The 16,714-nt window shown below is 47.4% G+C and overlaps 1 protein-coding gene across 11 annotated transcripts in view; it reads right to left on the bottom strand.

Annotated features, from left to right (window-relative positions):
* Positions 1-1,154: 1,154 nt before the first annotated feature.
* DEPDC5 (DEP domain containing 5, GATOR1 subcomplex subunit) overlaps positions 1,155-16,714 on the bottom strand; it is a 125,968-nt gene continuing 110,408 nt past the window's right edge. For all 11 annotated transcript variants that reach the window (XM_075996714.1, XM_075996717.1, XM_075996715.1 and 8 more), the window contains 5 exons: positions 13,815-13,984; positions 10,512-10,683; positions 6,830-6,890; positions 2,114-2,196; positions 1,155-1,945 (listed from right to left, as the gene is read on the bottom strand). In XM_075996714.1, the coding sequence (XP_075852829.1) occupies positions 1,653-1,945; positions 2,114-2,196; positions 6,830-6,890; positions 10,512-10,683; positions 13,815-13,984 (779 nt within the window). In that variant the 3' untranslated portion in view covers positions 1,155-1,652. The remainder of the gene's footprint in view (positions 1,946-2,113; positions 2,197-6,829; positions 6,891-10,511; positions 10,684-13,814; positions 13,985-16,714) is intronic.

Below are 16,714 nucleotides of genomic sequence, written 5' to 3'. Positions count from 1 at the left end.
CCCAGCTCTGGAGTCCAGAGTTCATTCACTCTATAAATTCAATTAACAATCGTTTCTCCAACATCTACTATTATGCTGCACACTTAGGAACAAAAAGATGAACAAAACGTGGATGCTTCTGCCATGGTAGAGTGTGAACGTGTCAAGCACCAGGTTGGAGAAGTATAAGTTGCTCTGGAGAAGTGACATTTGAGCTAAGAGGTGATAGATGACGACCATCAGGATTTAGGAAGACAGGGTGGGCGTGGAGAGAAGGCATGTTTTGGGCAGATGGAGCAGCATGTGCAAAGGATCTGAGTCGGTACAGAGTTTGCAAAGTTCCAGGGACTGCACAACGGCCAGCGTGGCTGTAGAAACAGCCCACAGAGCCAGATTGTGCAGGGCCATGTGGGCCACATCTAAGATTTTTGAAGCTCAAGTCACCAAGGAGTTCTGATGAAGTAATGGGCATAATCACAGCCGTTTTTAAAAAAGACTCTGACTGACAAGCAGAGAATGGCCAGGAGTGAAAGCAGAGACAAATTAGGAGGTTTTCCCAGAGATCTCAGAGAAAAAGGGAAGGCTGGACTGAGTGGTGGCACAGCCCTGGAAAAAGCAGACAGATTCCTAAGCCACCAAGGAGGAATTTGGTGGGGCTGTGATTAACACCACGGGGAGAGAGGGAGGAGCACGTGGCAGTAACTAGCAGGTGCTCCCCTTTGGCCCGGGGCCCCCTGCCTACCCCTGTGCAGGTTAGGGAGGGCCCTGAGGTTGAGGCATATGCTGAGTCTTATCCCAATACACAGTGGGACCTAAACCTAAGTTAGAGTCCGCAGAGGCTCCCTTTGGTTTTTCTCAGAATGCCATAATGTCTGTGTCCCAGAGCTGGGCTCACCCACTCAGCAAGATTCACTCCGACAGCATGAGCCTAGTTACCTTGTTTGTTGTACTGCCTGCTTACCAGTCCTGACCAAAACTATCCTTGCTCTTGGCCCAAGAGCCTGTGAAAAGAAATTGCTCAGTAAATCCACAGCCAGACTCTCCAAGCCAGTGAATTCTGAAGCCCTGGCACTGTCGGTGGCTACCCCATTGACCACCAGGGCCCCAACCACCGGGCATGACTGCCTAGTCCAGGATGGGACCACTGCTGCTGGCAACCAGGCTGGGGACAGAGATGCTGCGTGTGGAGCTTTATTTGCTTCTGGTATGTACAGGTATGCACAGTTGGTATGAAGTCTATGGTACATTATTTCATAGGATTATCTTACACCCTGGCACACTTCTGGGCGGAAAGCAGCAGATTCTGCTCCTAATATCCCACGGATGGTGAAGGGAGAGGACGCTAGCAGGAGCCACCCCCTTCTGAGGACATTCGTGGGGGCTGCCTGCCCCCCTGCCAGACACTGAAGCCCTCCTACGGACAATCTGTGCCTCCCACCTCCTCTGGGCGCTTGCTGACGGGACTTGGGTGGTGACAGCAACAGCAGCTGCTTCCAAAGTCTTTCTCCTCCAGTGGAACGACGCATGTTGGGGGGCCAAAAGGAGCAATGGCCCCCACCCACCAATGGACACCTGATGCCTGACTGGAATCTTCCGCCCCGGGTTTGAAGGTAGCAGCTCACTCCGCTGCCCCTAGCATGGGCACGGCCTTCTAACCCTGCCGCAGCCTGGGCTCATGGGGCGCTGGCGTGCATTTTCTCCAGGCAACTCGTCCAGAACGTGACCAGCCGGTTGTCACGGTTGATGCAGAAATCTGTGAAGTCCTTCAGCAGCCGATCGGCAAACTTCTCATCCCCCGTGGCACTGGAGCGCCACGTCTTGGTCAGCATGGTGTTGTAGGCCCAGTTGTAGCCAACCCGCTCCTCGCAGAACATGTTCTGGTTGGTGGAGCTGGTGGAGTTCCGCCGCCGCCGTTGCTGCCCTGAGAACTTGCGCTTGGAGTAGGGCAGCTGCAGAAACACTGTCCCTGGAGAGAAGGGAGAGCACCTGTGTCACAGCCACTAGGGGGGCACCTGGAGCCACCTGAGGTGGTTCTGTGGCCACAAGCTCAGTGTAAGGGAAGGGACCTCCGTGAACAGGGCCAGGTCCCTGAGGGCTCCCGCTCCCACCACAGCCCACCTGCCCAGCTCCTCACCTGTAACATGGATGTACTGAGGCTTATTCTCAGCAGGGAAGTTAAAGGCAGAGGCAGAATATTTATCTTGTACAAACCCAAACCTAAGGGAAGGACAGGAAGACACATGGATCAGGGTCTTCCTAGCCAAGGGGACAAAAGGAAAGAATGTGGCAAATAGGACTTGCTGACATCCTGACATAAAGGGATCTAGAAAGATCTCCTTCAACATGGAACATGCAGGCTGTTCTTTTTTTTTTTTTGAGACAGGATCTTGCTTTGTTCCCCAGGCCAGAGTGCAATGGCATCAGAGCTCACAGCAACCTCAAACTCCTGGGCTCAAGTGATCCTCCTGCCTCAGCCTCCCAGTAGCTGGGACTACAGGCACACCACTACCACACCTGGCTAATTTTTAAATTTTTTTGTAGAGACGGGATCTTGCTATGTTGCTCAGGCTTGTTTAGAGCTCCTGGGCTCCAATGATCCTTCTGCCTCATCTTCCCAGGGTTGGGATTACAGACGTGAGCCACTGTGCCTGGCCAGGCTGTTTATTTTTGCCCTCGCTGTTTTCCAACCTCTACCCCTTCTACCACCATGGCTCACCAGACCTCCTTGCACCCAGGCAAGGACCTGTCATCTCAGGTCCACCATGTCACCGTCACCATAGCAAATAAAAGATCTTCCACCCACTGTACTCTTCACTCAGGCTTCATCTCTGCTCAGATGCCGCCTCCCTACTGTTTCGGTCCCCCAGCCACCCAGCAGACCTGCCCACTGTGCCTTCTCCCCCATCCCACCCTGGACCTTTCCTCTGCATCTCGCTTGAATGTACCTCATCTTGATTCACCTTAGCCATACCTCTCTACCTTTCTCCACTGTTGTTAGGCTAAGCAAGTGGAGGGTTCTCAGTAAAGGCCTTGAATTGTAATGGAATGAAGTGTCGTAACTGAAGTCCTTTTCTTAAGTGAAGAACACCAATCTGGGCCTCTCTGGTTCCCTGTGCTCTGGAAACAGGCAGGAAGAGCCATTTTTCATCTATGCCTTGTTCTGTTCCATTTCTCATCTATGGCTTGTTCTATTCCTGGTTTTTCTATTTCCATAAAGTGCATTTATTATAGCTCTACCTGCTAAGAGCTGTAAAGGACGTGGTAACAGATGTGGCTCCTGTCCTCTAAGTCTGAGGGGTTTATGTAACAAAGGCAGTGATGCAGGCAGAACTAAAGAGGGTGAAATGCCTGTCTCCTTTCCTGGACTGAGTTCCTCGGAAAGGTGCTGTATAAGCTATATAAGTTTGTGCCAGCTTTATAAGCTGCTCAGGCTGGGTGTGGTGGCTCATGCCTGTAATCCCAGCACTTTGGGAAGCTGAAGTAGGAGGATTGCTTGAGTCCAAGAGTTTAAGACAAGCTTGAGCAACACAGTGAGATCCTGTCTCTACAAAAAAATCTAAAACTTAGCAGGGTATGGCGGTTAACACCTATATTCCCAGCTATTCAGGAGGGTGAGGCAGGAGGATCACTTGAGCTCAGGAGTTTGAGGTTGCTGGGAGCTAGGCTGATGCCACAGCACTCTAGCCCAGGCAACAGACTGAGTCTGTCTCAAAAAAAAAAAAAAAAAAAAAGTTGCCAGCTTTATACTGGCATTCCATTATTATTTACCAAATAATACATGAAGTCAAATATGCAAATTAAATGGACAGGCTACTTTGCATTGCATTTGCCTTTGCTTCCTTTACTTTCTTTTATTTTTTAGACAGAGTCTCCCTCTGTTGCTTGGACTAGAGTGCCATGGGGTCAGCCTAGCTCACAGCAACCTCAAACTCCTAGGCTCAAGTGATCCTTCTGCCTCAGCCTCCTGAGTAGCTGGGAATACAAGCATGCACCACCATGCCTGGCTAATTTTTTCTCTATATATTTTTAGTTGGCCAATTAATTTCTTTCTATTTTTAGTAGAGATGAAGTCTTGCTCTTGCTCAGGCTGTTTTCGAACTCCTGAGCTCAAACAATCCTCCCGCCTTGGCCTCCCAGAGTGCTAGGATTACAGGCGTGAGCCACCATACCCAGCCTACTTTCTTTTTTTTGAGACAGAGTCTCACTCTATTGCTGGGCTGAGTGTAGTGGTGTCATCATAGCTCACTGCAACCTCCAACTCCTGGGGTAAAGTGATTCCTCCTGCCTCAACCTCCCAAGTAGCTGGGACTACAGGCATGCGCCTCCATGCTCAGCCAAGACCTTTATTATTTTTATATGCAATTTAATCACCTGTTCTGTGGCCACCTCACTGTCCAGTCAGGGAGAATGTAAGCTAGGATTGCAGGCAGGGGGCTTCTGTCCCTGGGAAGGAGATATATTTCTTTGTTTGTTGTAACCCATGGTATTGCATACTGAGTGTAATAATATCACTCCAACTGCCCAGATGAACATAGAGGAGGAGCGGGAGCCATAGAAGAAGAGGTGCAGGGAAGATGGGTACCTTTCTAGCTTCTTCTGAGACAGACATTATGGGTGGGCTGATGTGACATTTCAGAGCCACATTACCACTTAGAGCTCCACTCTATGTAGAAGCTACATACTAAACAACTGCTCTAGGCAAGGCACTTTGCTAGGCATTGTAGAAGGAAATAAAAATACCATCTGGGGGCCCCCAAATCATTGGAATACATTCTGAGTGTTTTGAAAGAAAGAGAAAGAGGAATTCAGAGTGGAAAAACCTGGAATTCCTGGTGGAGCAAGATTCTGACAGGTGTGGAATGTGGGGGAGTACAGGTGTGGAAGGTGGAGAGATGCAGATATGGAAGGTGGGGTGGGGGTTTAGATGTGGAAGCTGGGGGAGTGTAGGTGAAGAAGGTGGAGGATGTAGGTGTGGAAGATGGAGAGATGTAGGGGTGGAAGGTGGGGGTGCAGGTGTGGAAGGTGGGGGGTCTAGGTGTGGAAGGTGGAGAGATGTAGGTGTGGAAGGTGGGGGGTCTAGGTGTGGAAGGTGGAGGGATGTAGGTGTGGAGGGTCGGGGGTCTAGGTGTGGAAGGTGGAGGGATGTAGGTATGGAAGGTGGGGGGTCTAGGTGTGGAAGGTGGAGGGATGTAGGTGTGGAAGGTGGGGGGTCTAGGTGTGGATGGTGGAAGGATGTAGGTGTGGAAGGTGGGGGGTCTAGGTGTGGAAGGTGGAGGGATGTAGGTGTGGAAGGTGGGGGGGTCTAGGTGTGGAAGGTGGAGGGTTGCAGGTGTGGAAGGTGGGGGGTCTAGGTGTGGAAGGTGGGGGGTCTAGGTGTGGAAGGTGGGGGGGTCTAGGTGTGGAAGCTGGGGGGTCTAGGTGTGGAAGGTGGAGAGATGTAGGTGTGGAAGGTGGGGGGTCTAGGTGTAGAAGGTGGGGGGTCTAGGTGTGGAAGGTGGGGGGGTCTAGGTGTGGAAGGTGGGGGGTCTAGGTGTGGAAGGTGGGAGTCTATGTGTGGAAGGTGGAGGGATGTAGGTGTGGAAGGTGGGGGGTCTAGGTGTGGAAGGTGGAGGGTTGTAGGTGTGAGGCTTAAGCCTCCTTCTGAGGGAAATTAGGAGGAGGATGCTGTTAAAAAAAAAAAAAAAAGCAGATTTCACAAATAAAGGTCACCTCCGAGTGACACCCAGCTGCCTGGTGCTGTACGAGGCGAGCAGTGTAGGAGCTGCTTAGAAATGCATGAATTAGCCATGGTCTTCCCTAAGGATGACTGTCTGCTCAGGGCTCACTAGGGACATCACCAGGTTCACCAAGAACATCAGAGAACCCTCCCAACAGTCCTGTGAGGGGTGATAAAATGAAGACTCAGTGGTTCCAGGACTTGCTCATGGTTCCTCAGCCAAGTGGTGGTGGAGGTGGCAGTGGACCAAGCCCATCTGCCTCCCACATCAAGACAGTTCCCACTGACCGCTGCACTCCCTGCCTTCTGCCCTGAATCTGTACACACACTCACCCCTGCCCTTGATGGAAAGAGGAAATGAACTACGCTTGCATTCATTCCCCAGCCTTTACTAAGCACCTGAGCTAGGTCTATGAATGAAAGTGCAGACCTTAGAGTAAGGCCTGAGGTAGGCCGGGGCTAACTTGGGTGGGAGAAGCTAGAGTCTGGACCTTATGCTGTGGCTGTGCGTGTGAGTGTATGTGTGCGGGCTGCGTGGTGGGGTTGGTAGCAGCTGGAGATCCTTGCATAGGAGAGGATATGACACTGGGGGAAGGTGTAAAGAGGTTACTGAAGCAAGCACAGGAGGCTTTGTTTCACCATGATTAACATGGAAGTGGCAATCAGACACCAGGGTAGTGATGTCTGGAGACAACAGTATGGCCAAGCCTACGACAGGCTTTCCCTGGCACACATATTAGGTGCCAAGAAGTATCTACTGACTCATCTATTGGTTTTTAACTCTTCATTATCTTTCCAACACATGTCAAGGGGCTCTTGACATATTTTATAATTTTTCATTTCATGTTATCTCTTGGATAGCTTGGCTCACAGTCTTGTTGGAGACCAAGAAGAGAGTTCTATATTCTTCACTCAACTGGAAGAAGGTGGTAATGAGGTCTGAAAAACAACAGCTACAGCAACCAGGGAAGTAGCGCTTATCTCTGAAACCAAAGAGTCCCACTGGAGATAAGCAGCCAATTTGTCATTGGTGGAATAGATCCCTTTCCCCAGGAATAAAACAAACTGAGTTTCACTTTGGTAACTGCCATTCAAGATAAACGCTGATTACTTCCCTCTTGCTAAGGGACAAACCTGTGTGCAATGGCTTCCTGGAAAAGGTGCATTCGATCCCAGTATGTTTCTGGTTCAAAGCCTGAAAGGAAAAAAATAAATGCTGAGTTGTGATCATAAGGTTTGTATTTCTTTCTAAGGCCTGTCTTCTGAACCCTTCAGCAGTCTTGGAGTTAGTCCCCTTGAGCCTAAGCTCTGCTTCTCCACATTACCTGGTTTAGGAAGACTGGCCTCCATTCCAAGGAAAGGAAAGGACAGCTGTGTGTCTAAAGAAAGGATAGCTGTGTGTTCATACATCACTTCCCCCAAGCTATAGCAGGGTCTAGAAAGGTGATGAGTCCTCAACAGCCCGTGTGAGCTCCTAGAACTCAATATAAGACTCATTCTAATGATTTCCTATGCCAAAAGCTGAATGGACCAGGACATTAAAGTACAAACAGAAGATAAACTTTAAATGCATGTTAGCTACCTCTAAGGAGCAACAACAACAAAACCTTTACTTTTCTATATTATCAATCTTCCATTTCCCTAAAAGGAAAGGCAATTATTACAAGCTCCATGTTAGGGATGGGGAAAATGAGGCAAATAAATATAAAAATACATTTTTGACAAGTAATTGGTTGGGGAGGGGAGCAGAGGAGGAGTCCCCTCCTCCATTACCTACTTCATTACTCTGGCCTTGCTCCCTCTGCAAAGCTGCTGCTGAGGACCAAGAGTGGAGTGAGGTGGTGGGAGGTTGGGGCAGGCTGTCACCCAGCGTCAGGCAACTGAACCAGGCTGCTCTCGGATGAGGTGCTGGTGCCAGGGCAGCAACTGCATAGATATCCCAAAGACCAGGGTGCCTGCCATATCTCTTTTTTTTTTTTTTTTTTTTGAGACAGAGTCTCGCTTTGTTTCCCAGGCTAGAGTGAGTGCCATGGCGTCAGCCTAGCTCACAGCAACCTCAAACTCCTGGGCTCAAGCAATCCTCCTGCCTCAGCCTCCCGAGTAGCTGGGACTACAGGCATGCGCCACCATGCCCGGCTAATTTTATATATATATTAGTTGGCCAATTAATTTCTTTCTATTTATAGTAGAGACGGGGTCTCGCTCTTGCTCAAGCTGGTTTCGAACTCCTGCCCTCGAGCAATCCGCCCGCCTCAGCCTCCCAGAGTGCTAGGATTACAGGCGTGAGCCACCGTGCCCGGCTCTTGCCATATCTCTATTACTCTTTCTGCATTTGGAATTTTCTACCATGGGTGGCTCTCAGGATTCTGGGCAACTAAGGAGCAAACCACCAAAAAAGACTCTGGCTTTAAAAGCAGAAAATACACACACACAGTGCACATCCTTGTCAGATTTTTAGAATTTTGAAATCCCTGTTATAGGAAGTGGTGAGAACAAGAAGAGAAGAGACACAGACACAAGACAATAGATTTTTTAGATTCAAGTCCTTATTCTTTTAAACTAGGACCCGGTCTTTGGCTGTAACCATGGCAACCAACAGAAGACGCTGGTCTTGAAGACTGGGTTACAACTGGCCGGGAAAACCAATTTGTATAAAAATGTCCTCGATGCCAACTCTGAGGGCAATCCTGTGCTGTTACAGTGACAGCGAAAACCCCCAAAGAGTCTACGGATGGTGTGAGGGAAGATCTCTGTTTTCATAATATAATAAAAACAACAGCACAGGAGCTGCCTAGTCTAAAATCGCCTGATATGAACACAATCATCTGGCATTTCAGGACTGCATAAATGGTCCTCTCTCAGCCACACTGTGAGGTTCAACGAGAATGTGTGTGTGTAAAGGGAGATTTGTAAGCTCTACATATCAGGCACTCTATGGCCTCCAGCAGGGAGGGGCTCTGTGGGGCTCACCCGGAACCCCAACTATCATTTAGAACATTGCATCTATACAAAAGTGCCTTCCAAGATGTAAACAAAGAATACGCAGATGGGCCTTGTGGAAGAAAAGCTGTTCGCACCACAAGAGCAGCCCATCACATGAAAAACATAGGAACACTTGGCCTACCCGCATGTCACCCTCTGGGCCAGTTCTCTGCCGCCAATCATGACACAAACTTACAGGGGCATGGAAAAAAACGCATCTCCCTTAGGTCAAAAGTTATTTCCTTCACATTTATAATCTTTATATCCGAGAAAGTACAGGGCTCCTGATGTATCAGCATCAATGTTAGCTTCTCGTTTTTTTGTGTTTTTTTTTTTTTTTTTTTTTGAGACAGAGTCTCACTTTGTTGCCCAGGCTAGAGTGAGTGCTGTGGCATCAGCCTAGCTCACAGCAACCTCAACCTCCTGGGCTCAAGCAATCCTACTGCCTCAGCCTCCCGAGTAGCTGGGACTACAGGGACGCGCCACCATGCCCAGCTAATTTTTTGTATATATATTTTTAACTGGCCAATTAATTTTTTTTTTTTTTTTTTGAGACAGAGTCTCGCTTTCTTGCCTAGGCTAGAGTGAGTGCCGTGGCATCAGCCTAGCTCACAGCAACCTCAAACTCCTGGGCTCAAGTGATCCTCCTGCCTCAGCCTCCCGAGTAGCTGGGACTACAGGCACGAGCCACCATGCCCGGCTGATTTTTATATTATATATATTAGTTGGCCAATTAATTTCTATTTTTATGGTAGAGACGGGGTCTCGCTCAGGCTGGTTTTGAACTCCTGACCTTGAGCAATCCGCCCGCCTCGGCCTCCCAAAGTGCTAGGATTACAGGCGTGAGCCACCGCGCCCGGCCTGGCCAATTAATTTTTTTCTAAATTTAGTAGAGACGGGGTCTCGCTCAGGCTGGTTCTGAACTCCTGACCTCAAACAATCCGCCCGCCTCAGCCTCCCAGAGTGCTGGGATTACAGACGTGAGCCACCACGCCCGGCCTAGCTTCTCGTTTTAAACAAGATCATCTGTGAACTCATTGAAAGCTTTGAGGAGCTATTTATATGTTCATTCCCAATGAGCATTTGGGGATAAAAAGCTATGTGCTGTCCTAAACCTGCCTTCAGGGTTCTAGTGGACTGGGGTCGGGCAGCAGGTCTGGGTTGGCCCTGTGTGCTCCCTTTCTGACTGACAACCTATCCTAGAGGGAAGAGCTCTGATTTGGGTCCTCCTGTCTCCTCTGAGCCTCCTCCTGTTCTGCTCTGCCTTCCTTAAAGATGTGTGTCTCGAGCCATATGCACTGTTTCAGGGGCTGAAACGCCACAGCTTTGCACAAAAGGACACTGTTTCCTATTTTGCTTTCAATGCTCCAATGCCACCCCACCCCCCAACCTTTTCAGTCTTTTTGCATGAAACAGCACATGCAAGTCCCCTGTGAGGCTCAAAGCCCCACAGCCCAAACCAGTCAGGCTGGAGCATGGGAAAGGACAGTGTGGGAGAACACCAGTGCCTCTCGTGATTTACAGCTTGTTACACCCTCTCCCACCCACCACTCCATGCCGAGGCCTTATGATGCACTTCCTGAGTTGGCAAGGCAGCTCTAGATACTCCCAGTTTAGGAATAAGGAATTCCAGGCCTAGAGATGCTAAGTGATCAGTCTAGGGTTACCCGGCCACTAGGTGAAGAACCAGGATTAGACCCTAGATCCTTTTGGCCCCTCATCAAAAGCCTCTCTTTCCCCTAGCCCATGGCGATTAGAAACCCTGAATAATGTCTTTGGTGGAAGAAGGGGTCTTAGCTGTTGAGATGGAACCTCTGGGGGGAATATCTCTTACTATCAAATAGGTGCTCGCTGCCCTCCTTGAGCAAACAGCTGATGTTGAGCGGGATGAAGAGCTGGGCTCGAAGGGGGTCGCCATACAGGTAACTGGGCAGCGCAAAAGGTCCTTCCAAAACCGGGACCAACAAAAAGCCACAGGAGGTAGCTTTCCGATGCCAACCTTGGACCTGGTGGAAAGTGCAGAAATAAAGAGTGTCATCGCTAAGTTCTTCTAGACAACAGAAAATACTTCCCAAGGAGTGAACCTGCCAAAGCAGCAGCATGCATATCGATTGGCTTGTTCATTTATTTGTGTCCTCTGGCTCCAAACTGGTCCTAGACAGGAAAAAGTACAGTTTAACCTCCTGAAGAATACTTGGGAAACTGTGAGCTAATAAGCACATAGCTCCTCTTCATAGCCCAGGCTTCTGCAACTTTGGTGTTTCTTTTGGAAGGAACAGACTAGAGAGAGCTGAACCCCTTCCCATTCCAGGGGATATTGAAAGAAGGTCATGGGATATAGGTTAAGTCCTTACAATTTTGTTTTTTATCAGGAATTTAATAAGTCAGCAGCGTTGGGGACACATGTAGCCTTCTGGATCCTCGAGTGCAGCATTTTGACAGAATCTAATTTTACGGAACAAATCACTAATAAAGGGATTTGTTCTGTGAAGTCTGGATTCAGCTGAGGGGCTGCACTTGGGGATCTGGAGGACCACATGTAGCCTTGAGGCCACTGGTTCCCCAGCCCCCTCAAATAGAAAAACAATCCACTCAGGCTGGCTGAGACGAACATGACATAGGGTGGGAGATGACTGTGGTGGCCTCTGGCCAAAAGTGATAAGCACTGACCTAACAGAAGGAGAGCCATTCTCTGGCAAACTCCCAAAAGCTATCTGCCTGAAGACCAAGGACAAAAGTTACTAGGGCATACAGACAACTCTCTCAACAGTACATTTTCTTGGGAAGCAATGGCCATTTTCTAGTTCTTGAGATAAATTGAAAGAGACCACTCTTAATCTTTTTTCCCCAGGAACACTCAAAACAACAACAAGAAGCCAAGATCTCTGACCAGAATAACTCCTGAGGCTTGGTCAACAACCTTTTAATTTTATGTACTAGTTATCCTAATAAAATCTGATTTATAACAAATATGGACATTACCTTAAAATAATAAATTAACCTACACTACAGCTTTAAAAAGCTTAACAAAGTAATGATAAAGGGATTAGCAGCTTTCAGTGGGATTTACATAAATAGACGTGAAAAAGTATACTTTTTAAAAGACAGTTGCTAAATTCCTTTGAGGAAATAAACACCCTTCCTCCTGCTCAACTGTGACAATATACATATGTCTATGAATGCTGTGGTAGTGTTGTTTTGCGATATGGTTATCTGGTAGGGTCTGTAAGGAGAACACTTAAGCCTATTTATTGGGTCAGAGGGTTAGTTTTGCCTGAAGATGTGGTCATCCCCAGTGTCAACCAGCTGGGGAACAGCTAGTGTCCTCTAATAGCTGAGCAGGACAAACGGTGGGCTGTCGTTTTTGATTTGGACCTTAAAGATGTTCCCCAGATGAGAGTCCTTCCAAAGGAGACGTCCTTGAAGATGCTAATGCCACATGGAGGCAGACAGAGACCCGGACAAATCTCTTCTCCAGGGTACCATGTCTTGTGGAACAAAACTGAGCCTATGAACTCTGGACACAAGCACTTGCCAGCCCAGGCAGTGGTGATTTCTCTTTGGTCATCTCCCAGCTTTCAGTCAACTCTTTTTGAACTTCCCAGCTGCTCTCAGCTGTGCGATGAGATGCTTGGGCTGGTGTTGGAAGGGAGCAGGACTCAGCTGAAGCTATAGAGAAATATCCTTTTTGGCTATATTGGAGAGTTTATAAAGGAGTGGGCACTGAGACTGGGGATGGGGGTGGCCAGGGGTGGCTTCTCAGTGCAGGAGCAGTGAATAGCCTGATTAGAGAGGTGAGCCAGGACATACCAGGAGGAGGAAGGACAGGCAGGGAGTCCAGTTAAAATAGGGCTTTTCACCCTTAGCACTTATGACATCTTGAACTGGTTAATTCTTTGTTGTGGGGCCTGTCGTGTGCACTGCAGGGTAATGAGCAGTATCCCTGGTCTCTACCCACTCAATGCCAGCAGCACCCTCACCACCCGCCATCTGTGACAAGCAAAAATGTCTCCAGATATTGCCAAATGCTCCTGGGCAGCAAAATCACCCCTGGTTGAGAATCACTAAGTTTAAAGCAGTGATGTTCATTAACAGGGGATTGGCTAACTATAGTACGAATAAATAATAGAATATTCTGCAGCCCTTAAAATAATGAGGCAAAACAAAAACAAAAAATCTATAACAACCAAAAATAAAAAAACAACCAAGGCAGATTTATTTCCATGTACTGACACGGAAGACATACAGGTAACAGGAAAAATGTAATAATTTGTATCCCATGCTACGAAAAAAAAAAGTAACATGGTTTTATATATACTACATGCATAGAATCTCTCCAGAAGTTTACTTGACAGAGTGGTAGTTGCTTTTAGATGAAAGTTCCAGGGATCAAGGGTGGGAGATACTTTCCACTCTAGACCAGTGATTCTCAACAGGGAGCAATACTCCCCCCCCTCCCTGGGGACATGTGGCAATTTCTGGAGACATATTTGGTTACCACAACCGAGGGGTATGCTACTGGCATTTACTGTGTAGAGGCCACGGATGCTGCTCAATGTCCTATAATGTGCCTGACAGCCCCCCTACAACCTCAGAATTATCTGGCCCCAAATGTCAGTAGTGCCAAAGCTGAGAAACCTTGACCTTACCCTTTTTGACCATTTGAATTTTTAATTATGTTGAAATATTTTTTTAAATTTTTTAGAGACAAAGTCTCACTCTGTTGCCCAGGTTTAAATGCAGTGGCACAATTGTAGCTCACTGTAACCTTGAACTCCTAGGTTCAAGTGATCCTCCTTCCTTGGCCTCCCAAGTTGCTAGGACTATAGGTATACACCATCACACCCAGTTAATTTTTAAAAAAAAAATTTTGTAGAGATGGGATCTTGCCATGTTGCCCAGGCTGGTCTTGAACTCAAGTGATACCTCCCACCTCAGCCTCCCAAAGTGCTAGGATTACAGGTGTGAGCGATGATGCCTGGCCTATTTAAATTTCTTTAAAAGGCTACTCCAAGAGACCAGCTGAATGGTAATAGGAGCCTGAACTAAAAAACAAAAGCAACATGAATCTCTACTGAGCATCCCCCATTCCCCTCTGGGAGGTGAACCAAAGGCGCGACCACACGCATGTTCTCACCATCTCGAAGAGTACTGCGGCGGTCACTGCCATCCAGTGCAGCTTGATCTCAAAGGCTGCATTCAGGGAGAAGTTGCCGTGGTAATAACAGCTGCACCACTCCAGCCGGTCTGTGCGGTTATTCACGTCAACGTCCAGGGTCACAGTCCTCTGCTCTGGGACAGTGGCAGCTAGGTCAGCACCGCAGGAGGGGCCCCAAGAGAGGGAAAAGGAGGAGTGGGATAAAGAGAAAGAACAAAATGCTAAGCGTCCAGATATGAAACTGTAGAAGTGTCTTCTAAAAGAATCACAGTTTCTAGACATTTCCTGGAAATCATCTAGTCCAGGGATCAGCAAACTGTTTCTGTAAAGGGCCAGATAAATAATTTAGGTTTTGTGGGCCATATAGTTTCTGTCATAACTATTCAACTCTATCACTATAGTACAAAAGCAGCCATAGATATTACAGAATGAATGAGCTCAGCTATGTCCCAGTGAAACTTTATTTACAAAAACAGATGGATTTTTAGGGCAGTGAAACTATTCTGTATGACTATTAATATAATATGTCTGGCCGGGCACTGTGGCTCATGCCTGTAATCCTAGCACTCTGGGAAGCCGAGGCGGGAGGATTGCTCAAGGTCAGGAGTTCGAAACCAGCCTGAGCAAGAGCAAGACCCCGTCTCTACTATAAATAGAAAGAAATTAATTGGCCAACTAAAGACATATATATAAAAAATCAGCCAGGCATGGTGGCGCATGCCTATAGTCCCAGCTACTCGGGAGGCTGAGGCAGGAGGATCACTTGAGCTCAGGAGTTTGAGGTTGCTGTGAGCTAGGCTGATGCCACAGCACTCTAACCCAGGCAACAAAGTGAGACTTTGTCTCAAAAAAAAAAAAAAAAAAAAAATATATATATATATATATGGTATGTCACCATACATTTGTTCATGCCCACAGAATGTACAACACCAAGAGTGAACCCTAATGTAAACCATGGACTTTTAGTGATAATGATGTGTCAATGTAGGTTCGTGGATTATAATAAATGTACCACTCTGGCAGGGGATGCTGGTAGTGGGAGAGGCTGGGGGGTGGGGCAGGGGATATATGGGAACTTTCTGCTCAATTTTACTATGAACCCAAACTGCTCTGAAAAAATAAAGTCAATTATAAAACAAACAAACAAATGGCAGGCCAGATTTGGCCAGTTAAGCTGTAGTTTATCTCCCCCTATCTAATCCAACACCTTCATTTATAGAGGAGAAAACGACAGCCCAAGGAAAGGAGATGCCTTGCTGAAGATTATAGAGTCAGAACCCTCAGCCAGGCTGAACTGTAGATCTTTTGACTTCAGCGGCCTACAGAGGACACAACAGGGCCAACAGCCCAGATGACAGTGAGAAGGAAGTCTTGCTTTTCTGGTTTTAACCTGAGAAGGCAACAGTTCCATAATTTTCATTTTCTCAAAAAAATGAAATCTTATAATGAAGCTTGACACCTTGTTCCACTGTTGATGTGTCACTCAAGGACTCCAGGTGAGCATCAAACTTCTTCATTCTACTAATATCTGGGATCCTTGCTCAGAAAAGTTACTCAAACCAAGATACGGATATTTTAGAGATGTATCAGATAATCAAGTTCCTGACCAGAATAAAGACCTGAAATGGGCTCAGAAGTAAAGAAAAGGTCAGGGCTGTGCTCTGCGTGGCTAGGCACTATGAGACCTATGGTTTCTATAAACTATTATTCCCCCTTCCCTCCATGAATTAAATGGTTTTTCTTTATCTGAAGCAGTCAGCTTAGTTCTGGGTTCTGCAGGTAGAAGCCATGAGTGGCTTTTGTCACTGAAAAGGATAAACAGCTCTTAAGTCAGCAATTTTAATGAATTACTGTTGGGAGGCGGGACAGTTACAGCTAGGTCACTGATGGCACTTTGGCAAACTGATATTCAGCTACCAGGTATATCACTTAGCATTCTCTCAAAACTAGAACATGCAAATGGGAAAAGTTCTTGACTTGGAGTCAGAAGATCTAAGCCCTGCCATTTATTAGCCGTGTCTCTCTGAGAATATGCTTCACCTCTCCTGGTTTAATTCCTTGACTGCAAACTGAGATGTCCCAGGCCAGCTACTTCACAGAGAAAGGATAAGGATCAAGTGAAACATGGATGACAAGGGAGTAGAGAGAAGGGAGTGAAGATTCCCTCTCTTGCCTTCTCCTCTAACTACCTCTCAGACCTCTCCTCCTTTCCTTCTGTTCCTCTTATTCTTTGCTCCCAATTTAAGCCATGAGCTCACCAATGACTGATCCAAGGGCTGTCCATGACTTCCACGGACACTGCTTGGGCTGTCTGTGATACTTAAGGCTCAAGAATTTGGCCATTCTCATCAAAACTAAATTATGTCTCTGCTTCATTCCACTGCCAGAACAACCCTTTACTTAACAGCCCAAACCAAAGAAAGAAAGTTTTGCTCTATAGTCTTAAATACTGTGTATTTCTCCCCAGGGGAAAACCCATGCCACAAAAACAAGGATACTCAATAAACACCAGCAGTGACCTCATACATTTCTTCTCTCTCATCTGGCCTGTTAAGTTCTGATCAGGCTGGTCTGAGGAAGCCCAAGGAAGTACACTGTTTAGCCAAGTGGTTACAGGCTCAAGATACCATTGGCTTTGTACTTCAGGGGTTAGATTTGACAGAACAGATGCTTCTAGCAGGATTACAATGTTGACAAAGGTGTGAGCCCAGCTGAGTTGCAGCTTTCAGTGAGTTCAGTGAATTATTACTTGAGTTCTATGAGAACCAATTTGTTCACCCTGGAGACAGAGAGATACAGCAAGCCCAAAGGAGGAAAAGGCCGAGCATCCCATACCCAGGTCACAGCTAGGGGGTATTAACAACCTGGGGAGGGAATCA

This window comes from Microcebus murinus, chromosome 22 (assembly GCF_040939455.1).
Source record: "Microcebus murinus isolate Inina chromosome 22, M.murinus_Inina_mat1.0, whole genome shotgun sequence".
NCBI classification, from domain to species: Eukaryota; Metazoa; Chordata; class Mammalia; order Primates; family Cheirogaleidae; genus Microcebus; species Microcebus murinus.
This window is presented reverse-complemented; position numbering and strand designations above follow the sequence as displayed.